This window comes from Saccostrea cucullata, unplaced genomic scaffold (genome assembly GCF_032062105.1).
Source record: "Saccostrea cucullata isolate Sc308-1 unplaced genomic scaffold, CSIRO_AGI_Scuc_v1 ctg10144, whole genome shotgun sequence".
NCBI classification, from domain to species: Eukaryota; Metazoa; Mollusca; class Bivalvia; order Ostreida; family Ostreidae; genus Saccostrea; species Saccostrea cuccullata.
The window spans coordinates 2419-23015 of record NW_026923996.1 but is presented as its reverse complement, the minus strand read 5'-3'; the positions used below and the strand labels follow the sequence as shown (position 1 = coordinate 23015).

The following is a 20597-nucleotide window of genomic DNA, read 5'->3' as shown; positions in this document are numbered from 1 at the left end:
CATGTTAGCATCTTACCGGGGTATTTTATAACATACTATAATTCGGGTGCTCCGTTAGAAGGAATGTGTCCAATTTACTTCACAGGTACTTGTGGGCAGGACCCCCCCCCCCCCCCCCAATATATGACCCCTACCTCGAAATTTTTTTTTTAAACAATTTATATTTATTACACTTCCTTTTCAAATATACAATTTGAAAAAATGAGTTAAAACTCCAGATAACCGTTCCGAACAAAAAATACCCCTATATATATATATACATAATAAGGGACCCTTATGATGTATATAGGGGTATTTTTTTAAAATCAAATTGTCATTTTAATCTCTGGGAAGTTTATTTTAAAATTACTATCTACACAATGCAGGTTAGTTCTTAATTGCTCTCAAAGGTGCTTTGACACAGACTTGAAGTTAATCTATGAATTTGGGGGGGGGGGGGGGGGGAGGCTGCCCCCCTCACACCTTTTTTTTTTCAACTTTACTTTTATTATTGGAAATGTTTAGTGAAAGGCTGGTCCCCCCCCCACACATTTTATACTGCAGGAAATTGATATTTAAGGGAAATGTAGTGTTGAATACAAAAAATTGGTACTGAAAGAAGTTGGCATTGAAAAAAAATGGCCTCTAACCTACCCACCCACCTCAGAAATAGGTTTTTCAAGTTAAAACAATTTCCTTTTTTTTTTTTTTTGCTTGTCTACTTCTTCAAGTAAGTAATTTTTTTCTCTGGCTCCCCCCCCCCCCCCCCCCCCCCCACACACACACTTTCAAAAACGATGCTACGTGGCTGAGATTATAGAAAGGTTTATAACGACCAAAGAATTTACGAAATTTCGCTGACTTAAGAGGTTGCTGAAATCCCTACAATATCAACTTCTTTAGTATGTGAATAACCTACCTCGGTTTAAAATTGATCGAACTCGGAACATGCTTTTGAGTGTCGAATAAGTTGGGAGACAAAATCAACATTTGTAGGTAATAGCGGAATATTACTACGTAAATAAGGAAAGTTGACGATGGAAAAGCTGAATCATCTCGTTGTCACATATTTAGTTGGCATTTGCAATTGTCGTCCACATACATTTAAGACAGCCAGTACAGCATTCAAGTATGAAACAGATGTGAAAAACTCTGTGGTATGTATTTCAAGCTCACTGGGATATATCTAGTAGACCTTTGAAAAGAACAAACACTTTTGTTCTGCATTGGAGTTTAATGCAGATGGGTATCAGTTCTGTTTATTTAAAAATGCAGATGGACTGATGTATGGAGTAATTGATGTCTAACAACATAAGTGTTGTGTGTAACATTGTGTATGTAAATAAACTGTAAATTGAACATTTGCCTTTCTTGTTGGAATCATCATGTTACCATTTGCATATCCGAAAGCTGAGTAGAAGGCCACGGTAGGCTATTTTCTTCCTCTCATATAGAAGTTTTTGACTGTCCATTGGAATTAGAACAGTTTCGTCTCCTTGAGCTCCGAAGACTGCATAGATGTTGTCAGTAAGCAACGCGAGAATCCTTTTTAATTTATATCAATTTCTGAGTATTTTTGTGTAAAATTAGAATAAATTTGAATTAGATATCTTTTTTGATGACCATGATGCATATTTGTTTTTATGTATAGGTGTATCACAGGTGACTGTGTCATTTGTAACTACTCTTGAATAAAATATCTTTAAAATTAGAAAAAAAAATGTACTAGCGTGCGTTTTGTTGTCTATTGAAAAGTGAAAGAAAAATAAAATTCAGTGTTTGTTGTCTAAAGTCTGAAAATTCCAAAAATAAAGCAAAGGAAACCCTTTTTAGGGGTCCTTTTGCATCTTTATGGATCAACTTGATGAATAAATCGCTTCCTGTTGGGTCTTATTTAGGGAGGTAAAGGTTGCAACATTAGATAAAAAAAATAAATAATTGCGTGTTTGAAAACGAGTTAAGGTTTCATCAAAGGTCAACATGTCTAAAAAATCATTTTTACAATAGCTCTAAAACTATGTTTGGTATAAATTCAAAACGTTTACAGTTAATAAATATATCATTGATTAATAGATAGAAAAGTATCACTTGATAACAAATATCTTTAAAGAGATATTTTTTGACAAAAAATTGTATCAGAAAATGTGCATATTAAAGAAAAATGCACCTGCTTAATTCTGTCTTTTTTGTGAAAACCATCATTGTAGAAATAATATATGTTTATCATTGAAGGGCAAGTTGGATGTGAATGGTCTCTGAAGGGCTGTTATTGAAAGCATGGCATGTATAAAGACAAGACCCCTATAGAATCCGCCTTTTGCAATGTACTTTCACTTTCAAGTCTAAGCATTTGGACAAAATAAACAGGGAAAACAACTTTCCAGAGGCTATCCAAGTTCAACTTGCCCTTCATTGATAAACATATTTTGTATCTGCAATAATGGTTTTCACCTAGAGCTCGGAATTAATTAGGTGTATTTTTGAAAATTAATGCAATTTTAAGAAGAATTTTTCTCAAATAATATTTTTTTCAATTTTTTTTATCAAGTGATACTTTCTATTTTTAAACTTCTAAACTTTCATAGTTTAATCAATGAAAAATTTATAAACTGTAAAAGTTTTAACTTTATACCTCACATAGTTTTGAGGTTATTGTAAAAATAAATGTTTGGACATGTTGACCTTTGACAAAACCTTAAGAATATTGCATGTAGTAATTGCAACCGTTATTTACCGTAAAATACAAAAAGACATTTATAATCATCATTAATTTTTCTTTATATAAAACGTAAGTAAGAGTATTTGTACTCTAATTTTAGTTAGTTATATTATTTACAAAAAGACATATACAATACTGAGTGTCATCTTATAAATTTCCAATTTTTTAAATCTTTTAATCTTTAAAAAGATGCTGGAGTTTCTATTTGACAATAACTATGTAATCTTGGAGATCAAGCCAAGAAAAAAAAATCGAGCAAACAAAACGCCCCAAACCCGCTAAAGAAACCTGATTTACTATATTTTTAGGTAACCTGAGTAAACTCAGGTGACCTAGCTATTGCTATTCCTTTTCGTCCGTCGTCGTGCATCGTGCGTTAACATTTGAACATTTTCAGCTTCTTCTCTGCAACCACTGAACAAATTTCAAACAAATTTTGCACAAAGCATCTATGGGTGAAGGGGAACAAAAATTGTGAATTTCATGATACCTGCCCCCCTGGGGCCTGAGGGGTGGGACCAAAACCACTAAAATTATTGCAATCTTTAAAAATCTTCTTCTTTACTCCTGGACATTAAGTAGTCAAACTGTTTGCATGATTGTAATCAGCATTGAGTCCTCTACCAAAATTGTGAAATTCATGGCCCTGGGGTCAGGGGTTCTAGTGCTAGGGCGGGGCTAAATAAGAATATAGTGAAAATGCATAATTTCTTTAAAAGTCTACTAGTCTACTAAGTACATAGTTATGATGAGCAAGAGTGCCTCTACCAAAATTGTGAATTTTATGGCCCCAGGGTCAGGGGTTCTGATGTTAGGGCGGGGCTCTATTGATTATATAGTGAAAATACATGAATTCTTTGAAAATCTTCTTCTCTGCTCTTGGGTATTAAATAAGCTATCTAAGTGCATAGTTATGATGAGCAAGAATGCCTCTACCAAAATTGTTAATTTTATGGCCCCAGGGTCAGAGGTTCTGGTGTTAGGGTGGGGCTCTATTGATTATATTGTGAAAATACATGAATTCTTTGAAAAGCTTCTTCTCTGTTCCTGGATATTAAATAAACTAAGTAAGTACATAGTTATGATGAGCAAGAGTGCCTCTACCAAAATTGTGAGTTTTATGGCCCCAGGGTCAGGGGTTCTGGTGTTAGGACGGGGCTCTATTGATTATATAGTGAAAATACATGAATTCTGTGAAAATCTTCTTCTCTGCTCATAGGTATTAAATAAACTAACCAAGTGCATAGTTATGATGAGCAAGAGTACTTCTACCAAAATTGTGAATTTTATGGCCCCAGGGTCAGTGTTTCTGGTGTTGGGGGGGGGGGGGCTCTATCGATTATATAGTGAAAATACATGAATTCTTTGAAAATCTTCTTCTCTGTTCCTGGGTATTAAATAAACTAAGTAAGTACATAGTTATGATGAGCAAGAGTGCCTCTACCAAAATTGTGAATTTTATGGCCCCAGGGTTAGGGGTTCTGGTGTTAGGACGGGGCTCTATTGATTATATAGTGAAAATACATGAATTCTTTGAAAATCTTCTTCTCTGTTCCTGGATATTAAATAAACTAAGTTAGTACATAGTTATGATGAGCAAGAGTGCCTCTACCAAAATTGTGTATTTTATGGCCCCAGGGTGAGGGATTCTGGTGTTAGGACGGGGCTCTATTGATTATATAGTGAAAATACATGAATTCTGTGAAAATCTTCTTCTCTGCTCATAGGTATTAAATAAACTAACCAAGTGCATAGTTATGATGAGCAAGAGTACCTCTTCCAAAATTGTGAATTTTATGGCCCCAGGATCAGGGTTTCTGGTGTTGGGGGGGGGGAGGCTCTATCGATTATATAGTGAAAATACATGAATTCTTTGAAAATTGTCTTCTCTTCTCATAGGTATTAAATAAACTAACTAAATACATAGTTATGATGAGCAAGAATGCCTCTACCAAAATTGTGAATTTTATGGCCCCAGGGTCAGGGGTTCTGGCGTTAGGGCGGGGATCTATTGATTATATAGTGAAAATACATGAATTCTTTGAAAATCTTCTTCTCTGTTCCTGGGATTAAATAAACTAAGTAAGTACATAGTTATGATGAGCAAGAGTGCCTCTACCAAAATTGTGAATTTTATGGCCCCAGGGTCAGGGGTTCTGGTGTTAGGACGGGGCTCTATTGATTATATAGTGAAAATACATGAATTCTTTGAAAATTTTCTTCTCTGCTCCTGGGTATTATGCAGGTGAACTACCTATATAGTTATGATGAGCAAGGCCCCTAATCTGCCAGAATTGTGAATTTCAAGGCCCCAGGGTCAGGGGTACCATAGAGAGGGGGGGGGGTGTACTTATATACTGAAAATGAATGAATTGTTTGAAATCTGCTCCTTGGTATTAATCAAATATTTTTGAAAAGCAAGGATGCCTTTTCAAAAATTGTGCAATGTGTGGATCTAGGCCTATGGGTCAGGGGTTCATGTGTAGTAGGGGCACTGATTTTTGCTGAATATTACTGATTAGTTGAAATGCATTTTTTGTTCCCTACCCTGCCTATGGATATTAAGTAACCAAACAAAGCAACTGCTAAGTGTATTGTTATGATGATCAGTGGTGCCTCTTTCAAAATTGTGAATGCCATAGCATCTAACTTAAAACATGAATCAAATTCAAGCACCGGAAAGTTGTTGCATAATGCTCAGGTGACCTATAAGGCCCTTGGGCCTCTTGTTAATTCATGTAATAAGAAATTCAGTCAAAAACTGACTTTTACATAAAAAGAAGTCTGTTATTATGGCCTTCTATTCAACATTTAAATGTATCGCCGATGCTTCATATGTTAACAATATTCATTTTCATTCCCATGTTAATTTGATGCGAGTAAATTTCTTTGAACTCGAAATAAAAGAAATATATTTGTGCTGGACGCATCATATTTTGAAATTTTATCAGAAATAACATGGTAGTCTAATAACAAAACTAATGCAAAAAGTGGTGGCTTCAAAGCTTTTTATCGTCGACTTCCTTTAATTAGCAGTTTACCATATATAATCACCTGCAGTTGATTCGAAACACAAGAACATGCTTTGCAAACGATTGATTCCTAAAACAAGACAAGCTTTTGACGAAAAAGTTTATGATGCAATTATAATTAAAATTATGATTAAAATCATCATTTCGCATGATCTATGGTCAATACATCATGACCTTTTCTGCAAATACATTCTATCATTAAGCTGACTGACGTTTTTTATGCTATTACTGCATTGGCTTAACTGTTAAACTGCTAAACTGTTCAGGGAATTTTCTGTTAGCCCGATCTGGATAATGAAAACAAGGAGAGTGTATTCGATTAAGACAACCCGTGTCGCACTAGTGTTAAATATGCGCATGCTCACTGATTGAACTCTAGTGATCTAAATAAAACATCTCGTGTTGCTTAGTGTTTGTATAAGTATGTTGGGGAAAAACAGTATATTCCCTGTACATGTGGTTTGTTCAGGACAAACAATTGATTAACAAACAATATCCAATAATCAAATAAAGAATAGCAGATAATTAAATACAAGACCTCAAAGCCGAAACTAATTGTTCAGCAAAATGTATTTTATAGATTATTTATCCTTGCAATATTTTTTAAACAAAAAACAAAGTAGAATAAGAATGTCTTCACTTACATACATGTCAATAGTATTAAAAATTATTGTGACGTACCATCGTTTTTAAAAGGGGAGGGGGGGGGCAAGCCAGAGAAAAAAACCGAAACTCCTATTTAGTTAGAGGTGGAGGATGTAGGTCCCACTTCCTTCAGCATCAAATTTTATTCATACAAGACGACTTCACCCATGCTTGGCTTTACTGTAACGAAAAGGGAGAGGAAGCTATCGGTGGTCTTTCAACGAAGATTTTTTAAAAGTAAAGAGATGTTTGGGGGGGAAAGTGTGGGGAGCGCTTCCACCAGCTGCTACGTGCCTGTATTCTCTCCCCCGTAACATTTTGCATGGGGTATAATAATTGGTCAATGTAGTACCATAGCTGACATTTTTCATTAATATAGTGTTAGTCACAGGATGTGAGAGACAAATATCCCCGGTACTTTTACCAAAAAATGTGACGCCGGTTGGAAAGAAAACTTGAGCTAATGTGTTTATTTCATGGTCTTAGATGGCTGTGGATTTTAATTTTGAGTCTGTAAAAATAATGATCAATTTTTCAACTAAAATTATTTATGAAAAAATACGCATGAAATTGTTCAATAATTATTACAATTGTAATTAAAGGCTGAAAAGGTAATTTCTATATACTTATAACACTTATTGTAAACAAGAATCGGTTGGTTCTGGGGACCCGACCTCCATATTTATAAAGATTACATTGTAATATATGCATGTAACTGTAATTGCTATCACATTTGATCCTGTAATTATCTTAAACTGAATTATTAATAATAATGATTTAACTTCATAAGGTAATTAACACGACATATCTATGCTGCGATTGTTAAATTTTATTAGTGAATCAATATGCATCTTTTAGACATTTTAATCAAGGGGCCCGTTTTACAAAAGAACTTACACCCAAGACCAAAATTTAATTCTGCAATTTTATTCTTCTTGAAAAGAATTTAGAATGTATCTATGGTAACAATTTCCAAAACAGTTAATTTTCAAAAATTTATAATCAACATAAGTTTTTAGTTTTAGTCGTAAGTTCTTTTGTAAAACAGGTCCCAGGGGTTCGGGCAACAATTATAGGCAGATTTAAAAAAAAAATGGATAAACTTCTTTATTTAAAAAAAATACATAAACTGTCAATGATTACACAACAGTAATTTAAAGAAGTTGACATAAAAACTAAAAAAAAAAAAAAAAAGGAGGGATGTCAAAATTATAATGCAGACATTTTTCATTGACGTTGTAAATTTCTAATACAAACACTGACAAATTTATGCAGAAACAGTTTTCGCATTAACAATGCGTCTTCACTTCCCGCCATTTCTTTTACCTGTTACTCCAGGTAAACTGGGGAGTATACTCGCGTATCACGAGTTGATCACCCATGTCGAAGATAGGTTGTTTTATTTACAACTCTAGTGACTCGTGTAACCCATGTCGCTTAATCGAATACACCCGGAGAGTATGATGACCGACAGATGATGCTTACTCCTCCATGGCACCTGATCCCACCTCAGATGTTTTAGAGGTCCTTGTTTGCTCTGCTCCCTATTTATATTGTTTAAATGGACTTTTCAGTTTTGATTACCGTTCGTTATGATCTGATTCTATTCACATCTTAAGGTATCCTGCCCTTACTTTCTATCTTTGAATATCAACCGTGTATAAAACATCAATTATTTCAAAACTGTTGAAAAAGAAAATACCGAGAGAATAAAACAAATACCTAGTAAGCAGTAATTAGGCCTAATCATCTAAGTTTGTAGAAAGAAGCAAATGTTTGAAAATTAAAAAAAAAATACCAAGGATATCAAAAATGCTTTGGTGCAAAGTTGAATTTATTTGATTAATAGAAATAGAGAAGACGACGAAAACTATTTTCTACTAGATAGGTTTTTTAGAATTGATTTTCATTGAGTAAAATTGAGTAAAATTAAAGGGGAATAGCTCCTCAAGTATAGGAAAAGGTTATAAATTAGAACACGTTCCGTTTTCATGTATCGATACTTCAACATGAGAAATATGTCTAAATATACGGAGTATCAATTCTGTTAAATCTGAAGCTATTGTGGGTCGGTCACATTAAAGAAATATGAAAAATGAATTTGGCCCTAATGGCCATGACAGCCATATCACAAAATTGCCACACTTCAAAACTTTTAAATTGCGGTTTCCTTTCCATCAGGGGCCATGATTTGAACAAACTATTATGTACACATTAAAAACTTTTTTTTTTCGTATGAGTTATTTAAAAGATGTTCTTAAGCTTTCATATTTCTTAATTATTATTTTTTTTTATCATTTTCTCCGCCAACAGAGAGAATCTTGTACCCTCTTTTTTCAAAGATGCTAAATGGCAAGTTTGATTGAAATAAGAATAGAAATCTTGAAGAATACGATACAAATTTAAAAGTCTGCGAGAATAATGAAAACATCAAAGACAAACAACGGACGAATTTAGCCCTTCTGATCCTTTATATATATATATATATATATATATATATATATATATATATATATATATATATATATATATATATATATATATATATTTATATATATATATATATATATATATATATATATATATATATATATATATATATATATATGTATGTATGTGTGTAGTACATTACGCTACCTATTCACAAAATGTTAAACTACATGTATTTAATAATCTTCTGCATGACTAATGCTTATCCATTTTCATGAAAAAATATTTTCCTTCTAGAACCCACTCCCGGATTATAGACCTGGGATACTCGTGTTCAAGGCACAGAATTGTCCAGAAAATGAAAGTAGTTGGTTAGCTGCCGCCAAACGACTAAACTGTTCTATTGGTAACGACACATCAGCGAACCACTATTACTGTCTGTCGTCAGCTAAGAGGGATATGGTTGTGGAATTTTGCTATGATAGAATAAGCCCAAGGACAGAGCCTGGTATATTACTTTTGTTAAATTTTGGTACTTAAAATACATAAAATACATGAAGAACAGAAGAAAACGTACGCATGGAGTGTTATCCAATGCATTAAGCTTTAAATAGACAAGCACCATTACGTCTGGTTTTAGAAAATGCCAATGTGAGGCAAATCATTCTATTATTCGGAAAATGGTATATCTTTCAAAAACCGAAATATATCCCCTACTATAAAAACAAATTTTAATTAATTTTTATCTAAATAAGGTCTGTCTGTGTTTTAAAAAAAGGATATCCCTTAAAGTGGGAATGCCATGTTTGGCAACATTCGTAACTAAACTTGTCTTCTTGCCTAAAGTCACAGAATCTTAATCTAAATACAATGTAGCACGTTCATTAGAAAGATCACTTATTTCTACATGTATGCTTAATCAATATAGCTAGGTTATAACAAATACAAACAGGTAAAAGAAAATAATGTTATACAAGTACTTTTTCTCAAAACAATGCAATGTAAAACGCGATAAATGTTTTTTTTCTCAGGGAACTGCTTAGAGTTAGGTGGCGAAGGATATCTAAACTATGTAAACTGTTCTGCATTCATAGTAGGATGTCCAAGTGATTCTTACCTCAGTGAAAAAATCTACCTATGTAAGTTTATTGCCAAAGAAACAAATTACTGTGAAATCACAAATTTTCGTGGGGTTTAATTTTTGGTGTTTTTGAGGTATGATGAGACCCACGAATTCATGTCAATCACGAAATGTGAAATGTTACATACATAGGTACTCATTAATTTGATTCTTGATCCACGAAATCAAATCTCCACGAACCAAGAGATTTTCCTCAAACCACGAAAATTTGCCCCCACAAAAATATGTGATTTTACAGTATATTAAAAAAATCTAATATTTTGATTTTACAACTATATAGATCATAGAAGTATATTTCTGCCACTACTCGTAGTTGTCAGATGTTCATGTCGATTTGTCAGGTGTTTATTACATGTTTGGATTGTTGATCAAGATTTATTTCATCAATAAATTACAATTTCAACATATGTAGTGTTTATGTAATGTTGAGATAAAGGAAGGAGGAGGCATGAATATATTTACATCAACTTGCCGTATAAAGTTGATGTAATATTTCATAATAGGAACTACATATCTTGTTATAGAGAGCGTATTATATGGTCTCTAACTGATAGTATTTTTACCTATCATCATCATTATCATATCTGATATGTCGACCTGTGTCCAAGAAGTCAAACATAAACTGGTAATAAGAAGACATGAACACCCAACAACTCGACATAATATCTTACAAGTCGTCATATTTATTTGACAAGTCCACATAATTTTCTGAATTCGACCAGTCAGTTGCGTTGTTGACATATCATTTAATAATGTCAATTTCACAGATATTTTTTTGACTTGTCAGTTGGTATGCCGACATTTCAGATAATTATAAAAACTTGCTAGAATGTTAAGTCGACTTGATAGCTTTATATGTTGACTTGTAAGATTTCATTAACCATTGGTCAGAAAAAATTTCTTCAACTGGGTTGCAAAAACTAAACATGACCATATTTCCCTGTCCAACTATTAACTTCCAAATAAGTTACAAGTCCACATAACTATCTGACAAATCGACACAAACAACTTAAAGTTCTTGCAGAAGTATGTCAATATACAACTACTTACAAGAGGGAAATATTGAGCTAACATATGCATAAAATCGGTAATTCAATGCATTGCATTCAAGTGGTTTTATTTTGATATTATATAAATTGACTTACGTTTTAAAAAAGAACACAGAAACCATCTCTTTATTAGCATTCAAATCTTGGCACTGCTTCACATCTCTTGTTAATATACAGTAAGGGATATCATCTTGTTTTATTCCTAGATCAAGCTTGTTTGAAGATAGATCCAAATAAAAGGTGCTTTCTAGAGGATAAATTCTGCAAGCCTACTTCAACGTAATGTATTTTTCTGCTCATTCCATTCAACAATGCATATCAGATATTACCTTAGTACTTAACACCCAGTGTGACGTTCTCATTAAGGAATGCTTAAATAAAAAATTCAAGTGACCAATGTCTTATTATATTTTCTTGCTTTCATGTAGATAAGCATGCATAGAAAAGCTTTGAAATTATCATTAAACTTTAAAAGAGTTGTTAACAATAAAAATAAAAACGCATAGCGTCTTCTCTAGAGTCGCGAAGTAAGGAGTTGAACCTTACGTCGCGGGTTCGAATCCCACTGTGGGACGTGGAGAACGGTCCTTCGGATGAGACCGTATAAACTGAGGTCTTGTGTCGCAGTAGGTGCTGTCATGGAAAAGATCCCTCCCTGCTCAATAGCCCCGAGTGCCGACTATAGGACAAAATTTGCAGCTTTCCACCAGCAAGTGGTGGCGTCTCGAGTAAAAATTTCTCGAATGGGACGTTAAACAATATATTATCAGTCAATAATGGAGAAGTTCATATGACTAAAACAACTTAAAAAGCGTTTAAAAGAAAAAGTATTTAAAAAATTTATATTTTTTACTGACAGCAATGAATTGTGTACAGTGTATATACATATCAAATAATTACCTACCTTAATTCATGTTTGTTGTCCATCTGTTTTCATATAGTATACATGTATTTGGTTTTTTTTTTTATTTGAAAAAATGCGTTTATTTTATGCAATACAAGGATTGCAATTGAAGACTATGAAAAATTCATTTCTATCTCGAAAAAGAATACATATTATTCAAGCTATTTCAAATTAATTCCCTTTTGATATAAGTAGAGAAGATACAAACAAAAATAAATAATAAAATACATCAAATCCCAAAAGGTATTTTTAGAGTATCCTAGAATATACATGTACAAATAAACCGAAAACATTAAAAATGCCTCTCCCTTTTTTATTTTTTTCATATTTTTGAGAACTATTGAGCTCAAAGTTTGTGAATACTTAAAAAGATTTTCTTGTGTTTTTTTTTTATTGCAGCACTTCCACAACAGAGGGAGCAACAGATAGCAATGAATCTCTTCACAATTTTACAACAGAGACTCCAATAAGTAATATCAACCTTGAAACTGTAATAGCCGTCACAATAGGCGTGCTTATGGCACCTTTACTGCTTGGTATTTTAGGGCTGTACTTCTGTCTCAAAAGAAGACGGCAAAGTAAGAGAAGACAGCAAAGTAAGTTTATGAAATGTAACAATTTTTGTACATTATTAACCATATTTACATTTTTATTATAAAATTCTCGAAAAGGACAGGATAGGGTATCGGCCGAACAGAAAAACAGAACACTGGTAAAATTGTGATAGTTTGTAGTTAAGTAAAAATGATTCTTACTTTAAAACATGCACCAATTTGGATTCAAAGCTCACATGCAAGCCACAAGAGAGTGCAGAAGTAAGACATTTTCCTGAATTTCCTCAATTCTGGTGGAATTTCATCATATTTGAGATACTTTTCGCTTCGGAAAACATAGAGCACAATTAATATAGCTTGCCTATTTGAGATTTTTTACACATAAACTGCATCTGATATTAGTGTATAAAATACATTTTGGTAGATAGGCAAGCGTGTGCTCTATGTTTTCCGAAACAAAATGTGCTATGAAATCGACGAAAATTTACATAAAAATGAGAACTTTCGAAAATTGACCTATTTCCTGACCTCTCTGTAGCCTCTATATGTTCTAAATCGTTAGAACCAATACTTATTTGTGGCAGGAGTGACAACAGGTTTTTATGGATAAACTGTTTGATCATTCTGAAAGACACCCAAAATCGGGGGCCAAATACTGGTCTTACCCTATCTTGTCCTTTACAACATTCAAAACTCTGTTAACATACACGAAGCCTTTTTATTGCTCTATAGAATACACTGTTGATACACCATATATTTTCATTACTCTACAAAACAGATATGTTGTTTTAAGGGGGGCTCAGTTTAATCAAAAGCAAATACACTGTATATCCTAGCACACTTTTTGCAAAACGAAATAATTGTACATTTAAGAATAATTTGTCATTCTTTGTCTCTCTCGCAGTATTCATTTGCATTTTTTAACTCTTCACGTCACAACGCATTAAGAGAGAAAAAATAATATAAGCATTAAATATTTGATATGGGATACTTTTCATTGATCCATATTTTACCAATGATAAATCTGCAAAAGAAAGGAAAATTATCAAGTCATATTTTGATATTCCGGAGCAGTAAACCCATCGTTATTTCAAACAAAATTTGAAAATATCAACTACCAATCAGCTTAAACTTGTGTCATATAATTTTTCTCTATGGAAAAAATATTACTGTGGTCTTTAAATTGTACGGCATATGTAATACTTTGCAGAATTAGAACTTTTCCATTTGCATTGTAAAAATTTCCATTTGTATACTTTAATTTTTATTTGTTTTGTATAATTTTTCATTTGCATTATTTATATTATAATCTTCTATTTATGTTATAAAATTTTCCATTTGTATTGTGTAACATTTGTATATAATTTATCCATCTTTTAAAATTTGTATTCTATAGTCTTTCATTTCAATTTTATGTTCTTTGTATGCATCTATATTTTCCATTTGTTGTGTAAAGTTTATTATTTGCATTGTAAATTTCTTATTTGTATTGAATAATTTTTTCAGAGGATTGCTTATTTGTTTTGTTACGAAAATTTGCTTTGTAGCCTGTATCGTGTTGAAAGCAAGTGAGATGTTCTAGGTGCTCAAATTTACCCTCCCACTCTCCAGGAGTTCTTGGATTTGAGTTTTCGCAATTTTTTTCTACTTGGATGTAGTCATCTTGGTATTAGGTATTCTTATTTGTGATGGCATGAAATTAAATAATTTGATTTGACAAAACACCCCACCCATCCCGATACACCTCAAACAGTCCCAGTTTGTGTTGGGCACTCGAAACATAACTTGCTTGTTTTAAACACTAGGTCTATAAAAATAAAATCATACCAATAAAAATTTTCGTAACGAAATAAACATTTCCTCAGATACATTATAAATGAAAAAAACATATAATGCAAATGGAAAATATAGAATACAGATGAAAAAATATGGAATAGAAATTATTCTCTTTACAATACAAAATTTATGGAAAACATAGAATACGAATAATTGCTTTTAATCTAAGTGAAAAATCAAATGGAAAGTTTTACAATACAAATGAAAATTTACACAATTTTAAAGAAAAATTTTACAATACAGATGGAAATTTGTACAATATATATGGAAATGATTAAACATTGCAACGTTTGACATGCTATAAATTTGATTAAAAAGTATATAAAAAAAAAAGTAAGGCCTCTTTATGAATTTTGTACTCATGATGACTACATATAAATGCAATGAAAATGAAGTACATTAATTTATTTTCTAATAAGTAAAGATTTACACCCTATTTTTCGCGTAAAATTTTCTAATACTAAAAACCTGGCAAACTCTCTCCAATAAAAATAAATACCAGCCTAATTATGTTACATTTTTGTGAATACATGTATATATTCCTACAGGAGCAGAACAAAATAGCAGTGTACCAACAAATTCATCCGACTCTTCCGATTCATTGCAAAGTGATTCAACTGTCGAAAAACACACAGTTAATACCATGGTGGATTCCTATACAAAAAATGAATTGACACTCGATGAAAGTGAAAAGAAATTGGACTCTTTTGAAAACGAGTACTCCATTAACCTCCAACAAAACGTCAATAAAGGTTAGTGCAAGTGTTTATTTTCGAGTATAGACAAAATTATTTAAAGGTGCTTAGACACAGATTTGAAGTTAATATTTTCTCAAATTTTCTGTATGATAAATTGATCATGCTTTGTATCTACACGATATCAGCGTAGGTTGCACATGTTTGAATTTTGCTTACAATGTTCCTTTCTTTTTTTTAATCAGAAAGTGAAATACAGGATATAGAAATAGATGGTGAGGATGAAACTTTTCCAAGTGATCCTTTAATCAAAAATGATATCCATTCTTCAGATTTAGGTAGGTACTAATATCTGCGATAGGATTTTGTATCTATTTTCTGTAAATATTTGTCTTGTGTAGTCTAAATAATTGGTTTTATGAACATTTTCACGAAACACATTTGACTATTTTAGAACATTCATCAATCACAGTGAACAATGACATCGCTGTTTTAGAAGCAATATTTGGTGACAGCGTATGTTTCAATGGTTGTGTAAAAACGAAACAAAGAATACTGAGAATTGATTGGCAAAAACAATCCTTAAATGGTACCTTGCAGTTTGAAACAATTTTGATTGACAATCTGAAGTTCTTGGATAGCAGCGTCAATCCTGAAAACCCCCGCCTTTTGCTCAAAGAGATAGATTACGCAGATGGATCAACATATAGGGCTATTTGCCATTTTGATGGAGGACAAATTGCAAGCAATGAAGTAAAAGTTCTAGTTCGTGGAGGTAATGCTTTCTTAAGAAATGAAAAGCATTCTTTAATCTATATTTCAATAATGAAATATATATACTGAATTTTAAAGGAGATACTGTATGCATGTGTGAAATAAACCCCATAACCCCCCCCCCCCCCCAACAAAAACATAATTGAACATCATAAATATATTGCTAACGATATTTAACAATATACTAAGGTTACAATATATTGACCCTAGTGCCTTGGTTATTGATAAAAATATGCTTGAATCATTGTCAAATATATATGCATCTTTTCTTAATTTTTTTTAAAATATCCAGATAAACCAAAAGTTAAGCTAACTTGCGAGAAAATGAAAGCTGATATAAACACTGAGATAGCAATCTACGCTGACGTCAGTTCAGTCCCCTCACCCTCATCAGTAACCTGGCAGTACTGTAAGGAAGAAAATGGCACTTTCAAGGACATCAGTGCTAGCGAAGAAAGATATCGAATATCGAAGGACAAAAAGCATGAATTTGTTATTTACCAAACAAATGTGACGGACAGTGGTTTTTACCGTTTGAGGGCGGTTAATGCACTTGGAGAGAGAATTAGTAACCCAGTTTGTTTAAAAATTAGTGAAAGTTAGTAAATGAATTTTGTTATCAAAAATAGATTGTACGCCAAGTTTTAAAAAAACGCCTTACCTTATGATGTGTAAATATATCTTCTTTTTTTTAGAAAAATCTTTTATCAAACTCAATGATCGCATAACCCCCTACATAGCAATATTTGGCGAGCGTATTAGGCTCCATGGACGTGTGAAAGGGAAGTATCAGATTGTAAGCCTAGAGTTGCAAAAATATTCCAGTGATAGCGGGAAGTTTGAGACATTTTCAACTGATGACTCTAGATTCCACATCAATAACTCTCCGCCAAATGTTGTCCTCGACATTGATTCTGCAGACTACAACGATGCTTCATCATACAGGCTTATGTGCCGATATGACTGCTGTCATATTGCAAGTAATGCAGTGGAGGTTCGCGTTCGTGGAGGTAGTTATGTTTTTCTCACACCAAGACTTTAATTTATTTTTTATTTGGTTGTCCGGTGGCTGTCGATCAGTCATGAAATTGCGTCAGGGTCTGTTTTTGTTACGTCTTCTAAATGAAATCGGATTAAGATTTCAGATTAAATAAATAGATTTAAATAAGTGGACCTCAGCAACGAGATAATGATATGTCTTTGTATTTTACCTCACTGTTTTGTCGAGGATTTACTCTCTATCATGATTGAAATTCACATACTAGTTAATCTTGCTCTGTCAATATCTTTGATTCTGGTATTGATGGGAAAAAATTCTAGCGTGTTTTAAAAATCAAATATGAAGCTTACCCTAACCCAAAAAGTAAAAAAGTCCATCGAAACAATAAAAAAATGTGATCAAATCAAATGCCGACCTGTAAAAGATACGAAATTGATTCAGGAGGCATGCATATAAAGGAAAGTATTTCAAAATATAGTTTCTGTCAAATATTCCAACTGCTTTCAATGAAGATTTTCACTTGTTAACCGAAGATGTTTTAATAATGATTCAGTGACACTTTTTCTTGTTTATTCAGTAATTAATAGGCATGTTTGGGAAAAGAAAGAGGTATTGTAGTGCACAGTGTGGTAATGATTGCGACAAGGCATAGTGTCTATAGTTTGTTTGCTTTATATTTACCTGTGCGCATATGCTTCGTCCCTACAATATCTGCCCACTGTATGACTGCATATAATTTGCTTTTTATTTTTAATTTTTTTTTTCTTCAGAAAAACCTCATCCAAAGCTGAAAAAAAGAAAATTCGTTGCTTGTGCAGGAGAAAATTTTACAATTTGGGGGGACCTGAACTCAATTCCATTACCATTTCAAACAAAATGGCAACATTGCAAAAACGAAGTTGGAAATTTTGAAGACATAATCTTGCCAAATGAAAGATATAAGTTTGAAATAGATAAAAGACACATTTATTTGCATATAAATCCAACAAAACCGACAGACAGTGGTTACTATCGTTTTTTAGCAGTCAATGTCCTTGGAAAGGGAAAAAGTAACAAAGTTCATCTGGACGTGCATGAAAGTAAGCAATATGTATTTTACAGCAAATATTTCATATATTTAAAAAAAAAATCATAAACAGTGATACATATATTCTTTTTTTTTCTGTGGAAAACTCACTGTACCAACGGTATACGATTTCATTGCAGACACTAACTCCTGGTCAAACTTCTGGAATTTGAGCTTCTTTGCATCTTCAAGGGAACCCAACATTGAAATACAAGGTAGGGTTTGGTTGGTTTTGCAATTCTTACAAATTTAACTAAATTGTCTTTCAGCAGATTTAATTTTCCCATTGTTCTTCCAGGTAATACCCCTGCGTGTCAAACTGGACAACCAAATGTTGTTAGAACTGCAACGATTAATGTGCCAAGTCTGAGGATAATTGCTCATATTTCATTGGCAGCAAACAACACTTTATGGATAAGTGATGATCTAAATCATTTCTACCATATCAATATGCAGGGTACCGTTCTTCACCAAGTGCACGTAGAGGGCAATGGTTCCATAACCGGCCACGTGGTAACAAAACGTGGAGACCTGGTTTATGCCAATATAAAGGACAAAGTGATTTACAAGAAATCCAGCTGTACTTTGTCTTCTCCATTTATAGAAACCGGTGTCTGGAAACCAACTTGTATTTGCTCATCACAAATTGAGGAGAGAATACTCTTAGGCCTGACAAAAGACAACGAAGCAAAAATTTCCTGGTATGACAGTACCGAAGATGAAAACAGAGAAGTGAAAAATATTAATGGAAAAGATCTGTTTCAACTTCCGAGTGGAATGGTAGAAAGCAAAGAAGGAGAATTGTACGTGATTGATGCAAAAGTGCGGGTCCTTGTAGGACTAAATAAGAAGTGCCACCTCAAATTCACTTACAGAGGACAAAACCCAAGCTCCTTCTATCCCTCTGGAGTATGCATAAACAAATATGATCACATACTTGTCTCTGATTATAGATCAAATGCCATCTGCATTCTTAACAAAAATGGAAATTTTTTGAAGCTCCTGGACTTTGTTCTAGATAAATCAGCATTAATTTCTCCTCGTGCCTTGTGTACTGACGGAAAGGAAACTCTCTTTATTGGGCATTCTGATCGAAAATCAGAGGGTACGAAAATAAACATTTACAAATACTTGTCTGATGAAGCATAAGTTAAAGTGTAAGATAAGATTTATTAATACCAATTTGGGGGTCATCAGGGCATACAAGTAAAGAAAAAAAACATACAAGAAGAAATTCAAAATTGATAGTAGAGCTCTACTAACAAAAGATTAATGATGATACAGCAGTTGGGGATAACAACATATATAATCGATATACTGTACATATAAGGCTTTGTAACTAGGACATGTAGGACATTGTGAATGTATTTTCTCAAATATCTCAGGGTGACTAGTTAAGAAATGACAATTGTTTAATTTTATCAAAAATCGTTATATTTAATACATGTATAATAGTATTAACTTCGAGTGTTACTTAATGATTTTTATTTATTTTTTCAATGTGTTATTATTCTCTTTTTAAATGCCTGTTTTATGGTACCAACATTGTGTTAATTGTAAATATGTGAATCCGGTATTTCATGAATATGCGTAATATTTCATTTAGAGAGTGTCGATAACAACAAATGTGTAAAGCATCTATGGCACGCCAAATTCACAAAAATGAGATAATCATAGTTTCACAATCGATAAACTAGGTTTATCGGTTGTAAACTATAGTTTACGGACTGTAAACTATAGTTAACAACGTTAAAAACGAAGTAAAGAACATATCGCACGCCAAATTCACAAAAATGAGCAAATCATAATTTCACAATTGATAAACTAGGTTTATCGACTGTAAACTATAGTTTACAAACCGTAAACTATAGTTAACGATTTGTTAAGTATAGTTTTCATCAGTAAAACTATATTTAACTGTTGTTAACTATAGTTTACGAGTGTTAATTTAAGTTTATCTGTCTGTAATAAAGCGTTAACAGTAGATTTTGTTGATAAACATAGATTCACGTTTGTAAACTATAGTTTACAATCGTAAACTACTCGAGTATAGTTAAGAGTTGTTCATCATAGTTTCACAAATTGTGAAACTATATTTATCAGATTGTTAACTATAGTTAACGGATTGTAAACTTTAGTTTACAAATCGTGAAACTGTATTTATCAGATAATCTATGTTTTGCAATCGCAAATGATTGTTTTCGGTGTTAAGTATAGTTTACCGTTGTGAAACATAGATTATCGCGTTAACTATGGTTTACAGATGTAAAATATAGATTAACATTGTTAACTATAGTTTACAGTCCGTAAACTATAGTTTACAACCGATAAACTTAGTTATCGATTGTGAAACTATGATTATCTCATTTTTGTGAATTTGGCGTGCCATAAGCATCAAAATATATATGAAATGCACATGAATTGTGTACACTTTACATTGTGAACACGGTGACTAGCTTACATATCAAGACTTAAAAATGGTGCTTTTACCCTCATTGTGAATTTTAACTTTCTGTCTCATTCATTATACATTTATGTTACTTTTTTGTTTTGAGATTAAATATGATTCTGGGATTTTTTTTTCATCATTAATAAACTTTTTTATGGCGGTAGTTGAGTCTGAGAATTAGAGTGAGAAAATTCTCCAACTTTAGAAAATTCTCAGACTTAGGTATGTTTTAGGGGGGGGCGCTTGGGCGTCACAATTTGCTCAATGCACCAAAGACGTATGGACTTGGTCTTTCCTCATCTTAAATTTATTTAGGCCATAAAA

At 32.7% G+C, this 20597-nt stretch overlaps 1 protein-coding gene across 1 annotated transcript; it reads left to right on the top strand.

Moving 5' to 3' along the window:
- Window positions 1–1016: 1016 nt before the first annotated feature.
- LOC134265423 (uncharacterized) lies at window positions 1017–19457 on the top strand. The gene is made up of 13 exons (XM_062747630.1): window positions 1017–1136; window positions 9103–9313; window positions 9837–9944; window positions 11202–11274; window positions 12299–12495; window positions 14838–15041; window positions 15230–15322; window positions 15439–15759; window positions 16051–16356; window positions 16454–16768; window positions 17529–17837; window positions 17965–18039; window positions 18123–19457. The coding sequence occupies exons 1-13, from the start codon at window positions 1017–1019 to the stop codon at window positions 18971–18973; spliced, it is 3183 nt and encodes a 1060-aa protein (XP_062603614.1). The 3' UTR covers window positions 18974–19457.
- Window positions 19458–20597: the final 1140 nt, after the last annotated feature.

Coding starts and splice junctions, on each gene's coding strand:
- LOC134265423 (XM_062747630.1), top strand. CDS start 1,017: ATGGAAAAGCTGAATCATCTCGTTGTCACATATTTAGTTGGCATTTGC. Junction 1,137..9,102: donor CAGATGTGAAAAACTCTGTG/GTATGTATTTCA, acceptor TTTTCCTTCTAG/AACCCACTCCCGGATTATAG. Junction 12,496..14,837: donor AAGTAAGAGAAGACAGCAAA/GTAAGTTTATGA, acceptor ATATTCCTACAG/GAGCAGAACAAAATAGCAGT.